Consider the following 12124-nt stretch of genomic DNA (forward strand, 5'->3'; position numbering starts at 1 on the left):
CGGAGTTGACATCTGACGGAGTTGACGAAATGCCAAACTACCTCAATTTATATGATGTTATTCTGAAGGAGGCCATATTGTAGCTCGTCAGGTCCATGAAATCTTTACAGTTTACCAAAATTAAGCTTTTATTTCGCAAAATTTCATCAAAGTTTTGTAAATTGTCAGTTATGGAGTTGACACATCATGGTTGTGACAAACAATTTAGGAATAAAACAGAAGAAAAAACTAAAGAATAACTTAAGCTAACCGGAGCTAACTAGCCCTCCTAGCAAAGGAAGAGAAAAGACAACGTCATGGGGTCCTCAGAAGTTCTGGTGCCCCCCAATAATGCCTGATTTTTTTACATTCTTTTCATTTCTGACGGTGTTGACAAAAACTAAGGACAAATTTCAACGGAGTTGGAAAATATCTAAAAATTATTTTTAATTCAATTTATCGATACTTTTATAATTATTTATATGACTACTTATACTTAATTGTCATAATATATAATTTTAGTATTTCTTTAATTGTTTTAAACTATAAGAATGTATTGAGTTCTGCTCCTGGACAAGGGCTTTTACAGGCATCATCCACCGACTACAATGTTTAAAATAAAAAAATATTCAGCAAAAAAAAGAAAAATATACATTGTTGTGCTCACATGACCCAGGTTAGTTTAGTTAGATATTTGAAAAAAATATATTTTGTGTATATTTTATTCAAATTTCATGCTTTATCCATAGGACCTGTTTTGTCCCTATTCTCAAGAATCACTGTAATACCAAAATACAGCTGGTCCATAGATCATGCTGTCTGCAGAACAAAATGGCACCCAAGAACACTTTGTGATCTCCTTTGTTAACCTCGATATAAGCTATGCGATAAAGCCGGCATTCCCTAGTGTGTCATATCCTCTAATCTTAGCTTTGAAGGGGTTTCCCAACATGTCGTTTCCTTTAGCTTTAGCTTTAGCTTTGCAGCTAGCTAAAAGAGATAGAAGGAAAACACAGAATCATTTAATCCCAACAGTTTATAAAATGCTTCAGTGCACAATGAAACGCTACAAGAATGTAACCTGCAGAAACTCTTAACATTTAACTCCGTGTCGTCCCCACATATCTAAAATGTTTGACCCTAAAAACATGTCACTATTATCCATGCAGTGATTGTAAAATGTATATAAATTGGATGTTTATTTGCGTGTCACACTGGTTAGATAATTGCCCGCAGATTCCCACGTGCGCCGTTTGACCTCTGGAGATTATTGTGATTTTCGTTTTCATAGGCTTGTAAACTGTTTATGTGCTCCCACTATGACTTTCTTTGCTACCACTAGAGCAGCCAAGTACATCTGAGGAGGAGACTTCTGCTTTCATGTGTCAGAGATGGAGAGGAAGCATGTGCAGAGTGTAATACAAACAGGTTTTTTTTATCCATCTGTCAGAAAAGTCACAGATATTCTAGCAAAAATAAATAAATAAATTATACATATAGATAAGACAGAGAGATGGAGAGACGAGACAGAAGAGCACATGCGAGTAATTGGTGGCATTAAGTAAAACAAGGCAGTCAGCTTTATTGCCGAGCCAAGCTGAGAAATTGTTCCTACATTATATTTCTGTGCTCCCGTCTTGCCGTTCTCTTTCATCCTCCTCTGTGATTTATCAGGCAGAAGTGTGCATCTTTTCCCAAGCAAATACAGTCCCCATTTATTTCTGAGCAGACAAGTCCCTTCTATTTGTAGTTATTAATCAGAGTTGACTGTAGCGGGCACGGCCACTGGAGCTCAGACTGATAGACTCTCAGTCAGAGAGGAAAAGCCTGTCACATCCTGCTGACAAATACACAGATTTATGGAGCCCACATAGCCAGCCTACTCTCTATAAACAAATACATTTGCCTGAAAAGAGCTGCTCTGGAAATGGATAGGCCCCGCAAAGGCACATTTTTAGACACGAGGGCACAGTGTTGCTATTAGTAGAGGGTTGGGTGAGAGTTTATAAGGGTATTACAGCTTCTGCGTCTCAGACAGCATGTAGCTTGACTAATTAACTGATCAAACGCAGCTCGTAATCCCCATCAGAGCTGGTTAAGTTAATCAGTTTATTATACACAAAGCCAGTACAAGAGAAGACCACAACCAAGAGCTTGACCTTTCCAATGAGAAGGAAAAAGCTGCAGCTTTGTGCAAGTCTCAAATTATAGGGCTTTGCTAATACTTTTGATTTGTTTAGCTTGAGTTATTTATTTATTTATTTATTTATTTATTTATTTATTTTTCCTGACAGTTGACTGTTTTGTTTAGTTTTTTTCATTGCAAGAGAAAATTTGGTGCAGCCACTAACCTCTTTCTGTCAGCACCAGGCTGAGGAGATTAGCTGTACGAGTGTCTCTTGTTTCCCAGTGGAGCCCGGCCCCAGTCCATCACAGTTCCAGCTCCGGTCTATGCCAGCAGGACGGGGGGGCGGGAGAGGGGGGAACGGAGCGAGGAGGAGTGGTGAAGGGAGTGGGAATGAAAAGGGTTGAAGTCATAGAAAACTTTGGCCGTGATTGCAGTAATCCTGTTATCTCTCCTGCTAAAGCTGGCCACTTTAGTGACCTGGAGACACAAATGTTAAGCTCCCTCTGTCTCTCGTGCTCTTTTCACTCCATCTTCGCTCCATCCTGCTCTCTTTAGCCAGGCTCGTTGAATGCCGGGGTGGTCTTGGCTCTATTGGACTCTGAATTCACAGTCTTCACACACACACACACACACACACACACACACACACACACACACACACCGAGAGCTTTTTTTTTTCTTCTTTTTTTTTATTCCCTCAGAACAAAAGGGAGCTTCTCTCTTGAATTTCTCGCTCGTCTCATGCATCTTAATGCGTCCGTTGCTCCACGTGTTTATAGTTGAAGAGAATGCGAATGAACTCAAAATCAGCTCCAAGGTGATTAATGTGTGATTGGATAAGCATATTCGAAAGCGTGCATTGTTTTTGCTCAGAAGGAGTAAATAGCGTGGTCAATTTTAGCTCCTCATGTATTAGCCAGTTCACACTGTCATTTGTTATCAGGATAATGGGGCGTAAAGAGGGCTATTAGTCCACAACATATGTTGAAATCCTGTACAGATACACACACACACACAGACACACACTCACAGGCCCCTAATACACATAAGCAGCCTGAAGTTTGAACAGGTGCTGATTGTTTTGTCCATGTTTTAAAAATCCTGTTTGAAAAAGAAGCCATCTTCTCCAGGCTATTTGGTTTAGAAATAAACTAATACACAAATTCTAACAAACCTGACGAGCGTTTTTGTGCCTTTAAAAAAAGTCTGAGCTTAAACTTGAGCAACGTTTTTAATCCTGCAAACGAATCCAAATTTTATTCAGATGGACTTTTTTTTTTTTTTTTTCCAAAAACAGGGAGCCTCAAAGCAAGAGTTGCACAATATATCATCATCATCATCATCATCATCCAAATGTTAGCTAGAGACTGTTTGGAATGCAGCATTTGTTCGACGTTATTTCCTAGTTATGAATATTGCAATGCCAATAATGTATTCAGCCCGTTGGATGAAGTCTCACACACACACCTGACACAATCAATCCAATTTCCAAGTAACCTGCAGCCTTGCTCTTAATTATTTATTCACTGAAGTCAAAGGTAAATTGGCCCCGGTTGTTTAAAAAAACCCCTGAAATACAAGAACTTATTTTAAATACTTTTCTTTCCTCCTGATATGATTATCTAAAGCTCAAGTTCTCAGAGTGATGTGTCACGTTTTATTTTTCACTGGACTCCAGCTGCCAACAGGAGATACAACACGTATTCATTTATTATCAACTCGTTTTTGGAATAACCGAGTTCTGCCAATAATCTGTCCCTCCCTTGGATTACAGTAGGAAGGGGAAAATGGCGACATGTGGGTTGACTGAGAATAGAGGAATGAACTGACCTACAGCTAAGTGGGAGGCCACACCTAAAAGGCGGAGGAGGTGCGTCACGCCGTGCTGTGTGTTACTGCAGAGTCCCGTTTTGATTGTAGTTCCTGCATGTCAGCGCTTAAACTGACAAACTGCTCCAATTTCGACTTAGTATTCACTGCTGCAGTGAGATGTTGGTAATAAGATAATTGGCATTCTGCGCTCTTTCTCCTGCAAGCGGACCTATAGATCGGTGCCTATAGGTCAAAACCCGATCAAAGCCCTACAGCTAATCTGCAATGCTAATCTTCCCCCCACCAACAAATAATCGTGCTTAAGAACTGTTTAAATGAACCTCTTTGGAAGCCTGCATAATGTGCCTTTTGTATGTTTAAGAGACATAATAGCAGGGGGGCTTTTCAGTGGAGAAAGCACTGCCCTCTGTTATTAACTCATTAGACCTCAATGCTTTCATTCAGAGCCAATGTCCGACCTCCCCTCTCTGCGAGAATGAGCTCGGTAGCATCACAAAGGCAGCGCATTCCAGCTAAATAATCGTGCATTAAAATTTAAAGCAAATAATTAGGATGACTCAAAGCAAGCGGCGCAACGTAGAGAAGATAAGACGGAAACTAACAACGCGTTGAGTAAACATGAATGCTCGGGTCCCCTGCTTGAACCCGGAGTTGCCCATTCGGTGAAGGACGTCGAGTTTAGCAGGTAGAGATTCCAACTGGATAATTAACAGATTCCTTCCCATTATAATTGGAATCAGTCTGGCTTATTCCTGAGGAAAGGGGCAGAAAATTGAATCAGTGTTGTGAGCACAGAAATTACAGCCATTCTCCTCCTTAATTAGATGTCTTTGCTGAAATCACAACCACGGGCAACCATTCTGGCATGTCGCACTCAGCATATGGCCGCCGTCTATACGCGCGTCTCTCGTTCGGTGCCGTCGTCTTTCAGATGCGTCTATCTGTGAGACTCTGAGGCTCATTCTGGCTGCTTTCCCTCCTGCTGCCATCTTGTTCGCCAATCAGACAGATTCAAATAACACATCTTCTTTGGAAACGCTGCTCACATCGCTAATTTCAGAGGCCTGTTTTTTTTTTTATTTTTTTTTTTTTTATTGCTGTTTTAATCAAAGTTACTTCACTGTCTGGAAATGACGAGGGATTCGTGGAATCTGTTTTTACGTTTAAGAAATGGAGGGGGGAAAAGAAAATTGGGTAGTCTGAAAATATTAGTATTTTCAGACTTTATTCCTGTTACCGCTGTCTAAAAGATCCATTTATCCTGACAGGGTTAAAAATGCAGTCATTTCATGGTGATTCTGTGAATTTATGCAAAACTAAACAAAATGGACTGGGAGCTGAAAGTCTTGTAAACTATTATATTTACACAGAAGAAAATATGCAAAGCCCTAATTTAATAAGTAGTACCACAGAATATTTGGGGGGGAAAAAAATCAGTTTTAGGGATTCATACAGCATCCAGCTAAAATCGAATAAAATTAAATCTGAGGAAGATGTTGCGGATATTATCATGTCATTCCAGATGGTCATTTGGATGGCGACAAATGGTCCACTGAGCAAGTCCCACTGAGATTAAAATATTAAGCATGCATCTACAAATCTCTCCTGGCACAAAAACAAAAATGAAATTAAGGAGTTTCACCATGCGAGAACAATGAGCGGTTGACTAATGGCTCGATCACTTACTTAATCACAGCCCAGGTAGCCGGCCGACTGGGGGGTGCAGCGGCTGCATGCAAATGCTGTAGCCGGAAGCCGGCCGTGCAAACTGTGAGGCACGGCTTAAGCCTTGTTGGGGGGACACAAAAGCTCGGCGGAGACACGCTGGTCCAATCTTCGGGGCCGCATACAGGAACACAATATCCCGAGCCTAAGACGTTCCACACCCCTGCCTCAGGCTGGTGCTGTGTGTGTGTCAGGCTCTGTGTGTGTGTCTGTACGAGTCCAAGTTTTCAATAGGCTTGATGTGATGTCCTTTTTATCTCTGCCAGCGTGTGAGTGGATAAACTCTTCTTTCCAACGGAACGGTTCTGCATGCGAGTGAGAAACAAAGTGCAAGTTGTTATGGGTTATAGATTGTTTTTACACGTTTCCACTGCACCTGCATGATTATTGACGGCGAATGTTGCCCCCCCCGTCCCCCTATCGGTTCTGATAACTCTCTCTCTGCCACTTTCTCTCCCGTCAGGAGGTGATGCAGATGGAGAGGCAGCTCGGGGGTCGGCTGATTGACGAGCCCCACGTCCTGCTTTTCAAAGACAGCTACCACAACCTGCGCCTTTCCATCCACGACATGCCCCAGGCGCACTGGAGGAGCAAGCTGCTAGCCGGCTACCAGGTGTGTTGGGCGGGGGTCGCTCTGGACGGGCAGCGGGGAACAGGAAATGTAATTCTGGTGCCTGACTAAATCTGTCAAATTAGTGAATCAGCTTTTAGAGCAGGGGTGTCCAACTCTTTCTTTATGGGGCGTAACGAGATCACGAATGTGCTCATGGGCCGGTTTGTGCCAGGATGTTTTGATGAAACCCAAACTGTTCAAATGTTATTGGAGATCTGACTCTGCATTCGTAAAATTAAACAATGTTGAGTTTTACAATATTTGTGCTTTTGTATAAATGCAGCTTGTTACTCGCACAAAATAAGTAAAAAAGTAAGGAATACTGCCACCTGCAGGTGGGAGTTAAATCCAACGTTTTTGGCCATTTTTGCATAAAATTCGCAACAATGTCCGTAAAACAATGCCGGCGTCTGTTGATTTTGCGTGAATTTTTACAATTGTGGAGTTGCGAGAAACTGGAGGGACCGATTTATGTAACTTGGACTCTGGAGTCTATACAGGGCAACATTCAAAACTACCAAAGGCCAGATTTGACCCCCGGGCCTTGAGTTTGACACGTGTTTTAGAAGATTTCTTTACTTTTGCTTTTGAATTAGATTATTACATTATTTAGAAGCAACTTGTTATCACTAATTAATTTTAATGGCCTGTTATTCTCTGTGGAAACGTGTTTTTATTTTAGCTCAAATTTTTAATTAGGCCTGTTCTAGACCAACTTGTATTCAGTATCCACTCAAAGCGAGGGGCTTATTTGTGTCTATTTTTTCCTAAATCTTCCCAAGTAGTTCACTAATTTATGGTATTATATTGTGTGCATGTTTTAATAGCGTGTATATGAGAGCTTTGTGTGTGAGTGTGTGTGTGTGTGTGTGTGTGCTCTAACCCAGAGGTGCAATCTTATTGATTAAACTAGCTGCTGCTCTCAAAGGGAGCTCGGATGAAATATGGAGCAGAATGTAAATAGTTTGCAGGCTGAATTTTTTTTGGAAGCCCTCTCTCCTCCTCCACTGCTCTCTTTACCTGCACAGCCAGCAACCTTGCAGTCCTGCGATGGCAACACAAGGGCTATTCAAAGGGGGCGGGGGGGGGTTAGAAAATGTTCTGGCTGTAACTATGTAAGCACTGAGCACCGGGTCCCTAAAGAGCGCGCAGGCTGTGCCAAGCAAGCAGGGGCTGCAACAATGCACCCAGAGCAGAGGCTTATTTCTCTGGACTGCGCCTGTTCATTTGGAAGTGTTGTTCCCCGCTCAGCAGCACAGTCAGAAAGACCTTTGCTCTCCCCGGAGCCGCTTGAAGACGTTTGCGTGCTTCGCCCACCGCCCTCCGATGGTCCGACTGTGTAACAGTGCCCCCATTTGGTTGGCGTCGTGCACTGCAGGCCCACTTGACTCTCCAAGTGAGGTCTTGTTAGCAGTTGAACTCGGAGGAAAGTGGGAAGGGCTTTTTTTTTTTTTTCTTTTAAACTTTCTCTTTTTTTCCCCCCAGCATTACTACCCTGCTTCTCCTGGGTTATGCAAATGAGGCATGAATATGGAGCAACAGAAATAAAAATGTTGAAATTGTCAGTCTTGATAAAGTCGGCGAAACGCTGTACCGTAGCTCTATCAGAGCACATACACTCCAAGCTGTTATGCATACATGTGTACGTATCCATGCCCCTTGGCGTATTTCAAGCGTATTTCATGTTTAGCATCATTTACAGCTCTGTAGTTGCAGGAAATTAAAAAAAATGGATAAAGAGGAAACCGTGATCCAGACATAGCATTTAAGCTCCAAGTTTGACACTTTCTGTAATCCTCAGCCAGTCATCTTTTAACTGCTGCTCAAGATGCTATTTGTCAGCAACTGCAAATGTGTTCCCTTTCACTCCTGTAGCCATTTTCACCTAATGACCGCAGTTTATGTCAGCGTAATTAATGATAATCTTGGCGTGTTACAGGTGGGCGGCCCTGTTTCAGACACGCAGCCCTGACTGTGCCGCTGCGATGTTTTTTCCGCAGGAGATCCCGTTCTACCACATCTGGAACGGTTCCCAGCGGTACCTGCACTGCACGTTCACTCTGGAGCGGCTCAGCCTCAGCACCTGCGAGCTCACCTGCCAGCTGTGCGTGTGGCAGGTGGAGGGGGAGGGCCAGAGCTTTGCCCTCGACTTTAACATTGCCAAGGTAACAGTCGGAGCACGCAACTGCTGCGATCTCGCGTTTCGATTACTCACACACACACACAGGCCGTTTTTGGTGCTGAGCTTAGAAAGGTGTGTATCTTGTGTCTTTCGGCCGCTCTCACCAGGACACGCGAGGTCTGGACTCCGAGTTCCTGCTAATGGACAGTAATGCGACGGCTCTGGCCGGGCCCAGCGCCTTTCAGATCCCGTATCTCATCAGACAGAAGATCTGCGGCAGCCTGGATGCGCCCTGTCCCAACGGAGCAGACTGGAGAATGCTAGCACAAAGACTTAAACTTGAAAGGTAAATGCAAACTTTGTAATGATCTAAAACGTGATCCGATCACCCGATCTGAGCATCAGAGAACGTGCAAAGAGTCATCTTAAACTATAAAGCGCGTCCCCAGATATGCAGACTTCTTCTGTGGAAATGTTAGACATCAGTGTAAAAAGGAGTAACCTTTAAAGGTAGTAGAAGATTTTAAATTTTAAACTGTCCTCACGGTGAAACATGGCCGGGGTAGCTTCATGGTTTGGGGATGCTTTTCTTCATGAGTGTTTGGAGTCATCTGGAGTTTGTTGCAATGAAAGGTATTTAACTCAGAAAGGCTGCAGAATCAAATGACTGCCATGCTTTTAAAATTCATATTTGTAAAAAAGGAAAAAAAAATGTGAAACCAACTTTCCTCTTTCATTTTAGGTCATAATCATGCACTCAGTTGTACATAAAATCCAGAAAAAAATATTTGTATATTTTTATGTGACACAATGTCGAAAAGCCCAGCACTGCGTTTAGAAAACAGAACCGGAGTTTCATGTTTTTTTTGTTTTTTTTCTCTGTATTTGTAAAACTCTTCACCATCAATGAACGTGAAGTGCATCCATGTTCGCTCTAAAGTTCAGGTAAACAAGGTAATGCCTTAGCAAACTAATCCTCTTTCGACTCAGCTAACATTATGGGATTAATGCGGACTTGATGGATACAGCTATCATTCCTCCAAGAAAACATGACCCCTGTCTTCCCTTTTCCCTCAGAAACAGGTAAGCAGCTTAAAGTCTGCCGCTAAACTTCTGGCTGCGACATCCTGCTTAACAGCTGTAATTGGAAAGGCTGCAAGCTAGCTGCCCATCAGCGACCGAAAAGAAAAGGAAAAAAAAAAAAAAAACACAGAGAGATGGAATAGTTTTGGATCTGTGCCGACCTCAGTCCAATTTGTTCTCCCGGTTACTGTACTTTATCACCCAAGCATCTGTAACAGAGTCAGGCCAGACATTGATCCCCTATCCGCCAATTTAATTTCTACCTCGTAATGAAATCAAATAGGAGCACCTAATTTGTCCAATCAACTTTATTTACCCCAATTAATTCCAGCCTGGAATTGATGTGCTGCAGGTTTAATTAGCGACGTTCAGCTCAACATAATCAATTCTCATTTAGGTCCTAAGGAAGGAACAACTTCTTTGTTGTTTGATCTGTCCTTAACAACATGTTTTCCTGAAAAGGCGGCAGCTGCTTGGCATTCTGTCATGCTGTATTTCAGTGTTTGTCTCTGACTGCGTAAAGCGTTCAGACCAAGCGGAACAGGACCGATCAATAAAACTTAAAATGCCAAGAACCTTTTATTTGATCTTTCTCTCTCCCAAGACTGAGCTAACGTCTGTGTCTGAGCTGCACAAGATAAGCCGGGGTTTCACACAGCGAGGTGAATAAGCACGGCTGACGCGTTGGACGCCAGGCTGCTTTTCTTTTTTTTCCCTTCTTCTTTTTAAATCTGGTTAATGACACAGAAGCTCATCTCTAGATATTTTTTTTTTTTTGATGACCAACACTTGCCTTTGTTGTTCTCAGGAAGTCGTTTGCGCTATAAAATCCAGCTGGCCCGAAATGACACAGTGTTGTCGGCACTGCGTGTACAGCCAAAGCAGTCGCATGTTCGTAGCCGTCAACGAAACGCTCCAGCAGGCAGACGCGAGGAAACAACAGACTCTCTGGCTTTTCTAAAACGCATCTCATTGTCTGTCTCTTCCCTTACAAAAAAAATAAATAAAACACTCCAGAGTGTGTGTTGCTCTTCTAATGTCATACGTGCAAGACCCTGGACATTTGGAGAGCAGAAAAAGGCTTTTAAATCAAACAAGCGTCTTCAGCTACTGCGGGGATCAGGTCCCGCACGACATCAAAACTGCAGCCGGCCGGGGCCACCGCTTTGTTGTCATTGATTGGGTTTGATCGAGGAAGGTGACGAAAAAGGTCACATCCGACTTAACTGTCAAAAGTTCATATAGGATTTGCCGTATGAGATTTGGGGGCCAATTGCAGCATCAAATAAAACTCGGTGAAGGCTACGCAGTTAACACACGTGGACAAATTCGCTATTGTTAAAGTTGTTTTTAAAAAAAGAAAAAAAAAGTCTTAAAACTAGTTATTTTTTTCTTGGAAGAGTAGCAACATAAGGGAGAAAGCAATCTTTAACATGCGTTACATTTATTCAGTCAAGAAGAAAAATCCTGATTAGGTGACATCATTGTTGGTAGTCTTACTCTGCCGAAGCCTCTTCTGTCAATATCTCAGCAGTTTTATCCTAATGTGACTTCTCACAGACTAGGAGTACAATCTCTCCCTCTCATTTAGAGCGAGAGACATCTCTCTTATTCAACTCACATCACAGGATTTATTAGGCCTGTGGACTGAAATGGAAAGAGGCTGGTTTCATGTCTGATGTCTAGTAGCGTGTTGATTGGGCCGTACAGTTTGGATCAATCTCAAAGCTGGAAGACCCGATGGCCCGCCAGAATTTTATTTAAAAGCACATAGGGACATTTTATAGCACACTCAAGTAACTATTTTACCTTCAGCTGTTATGAAAATGCTGCATGTATCAAATCGTCACCTCACTAAAATAACGGCCTAAGTCATCTTAATGACTGAAACCCTTATTTTTTGGGAAGGTGACAAAATATCATAAGAAATCTGACTTCACAATTGGCTTTCGTCTCTTTAAGAAGCTCCGTCTCTTTCCCACAATGCCTTTCCATTAAGGTGTTTACTAGCGTGTTTAGCAGATGAGATGTAGTTTGTACAATTAGCTCAGCAGGTGTGCAGTTCCACCAGGTGTTTGCTAACTGCTGCTGCCGCTAGTCTGATGGAGCTGTGCGGGGAGAAAATCAGCAAAGGGACTCAAGCTCCAAAGAGGAGCGGTGATTTGTGAGTGAATGGCTGCCACGCTGTGCAAAGCTAGGAAAAAATCAATTTGACATAATACTCCTTATTTAAGGTTTTCATTTCAGAGATTTCACAATGCCATGCACTCTAACAAGGCAGTCTGTGGAGCAGAAACACCCAAATGAAATCATACAGTGTCACAGCTCCTCCTGTCACAATAAGATGGTTCAAGTGTTCATTATTTGCTTCAAGCTAACTCAACCTGGAGTGTTTATTGGTGGATCTCAAGGCAAGTTTGGACTATTGCACCAAGAATTTTCATTTATCCTGGTTGTTTCTACCATGATTTCCTCTGACTGTGTCCTTTAAAAAAAAAAAAAATGAATTTACTGCTTCATTTGTAGCCATGTGTTAGTGATTTAAAACTGACAGCTAAAGATAAAATATGAACTGAGGATATTTACTCATGTGAAATTCCACATCCTTAGCACTCCCTCTCCAAAACTCCACCCAAAGGTT

At 42.4% G+C, this 12124-nt stretch overlaps 1 protein-coding gene across 2 annotated transcripts in view; it reads left to right on the forward strand.

Moving 5' to 3' along the window:
* The window catches only part of unc5a (unc-5 netrin receptor A), a 173773-nt gene that overhangs the window by 157429 nt on the left and 4220 nt on the right, over nt 1–12124 (forward strand). For both annotated transcript variants that reach the window (XM_088009693.1, XM_014970830.2), the window contains 3 exons: nt 6129–6278; nt 8279–8443; nt 8568–8746. In XM_088009693.1, the coding sequence (XP_087865819.1) occupies nt 6129–6278; nt 8279–8443; nt 8568–8746 (494 nt within the window). The remainder of the gene's footprint in view (nt 1–6128; nt 6279–8278; nt 8444–8567; nt 8747–12124) is intronic.

This window comes from Poecilia mexicana, unplaced genomic scaffold, assembly GCF_051168715.1.
Source record: "Poecilia mexicana isolate PSO_F unplaced genomic scaffold, ASM5116871v1 scaffold_10, whole genome shotgun sequence".
NCBI classification, from domain to species: Eukaryota; Metazoa; Chordata; class Actinopteri; order Cyprinodontiformes; family Poeciliidae; genus Poecilia; species Poecilia mexicana.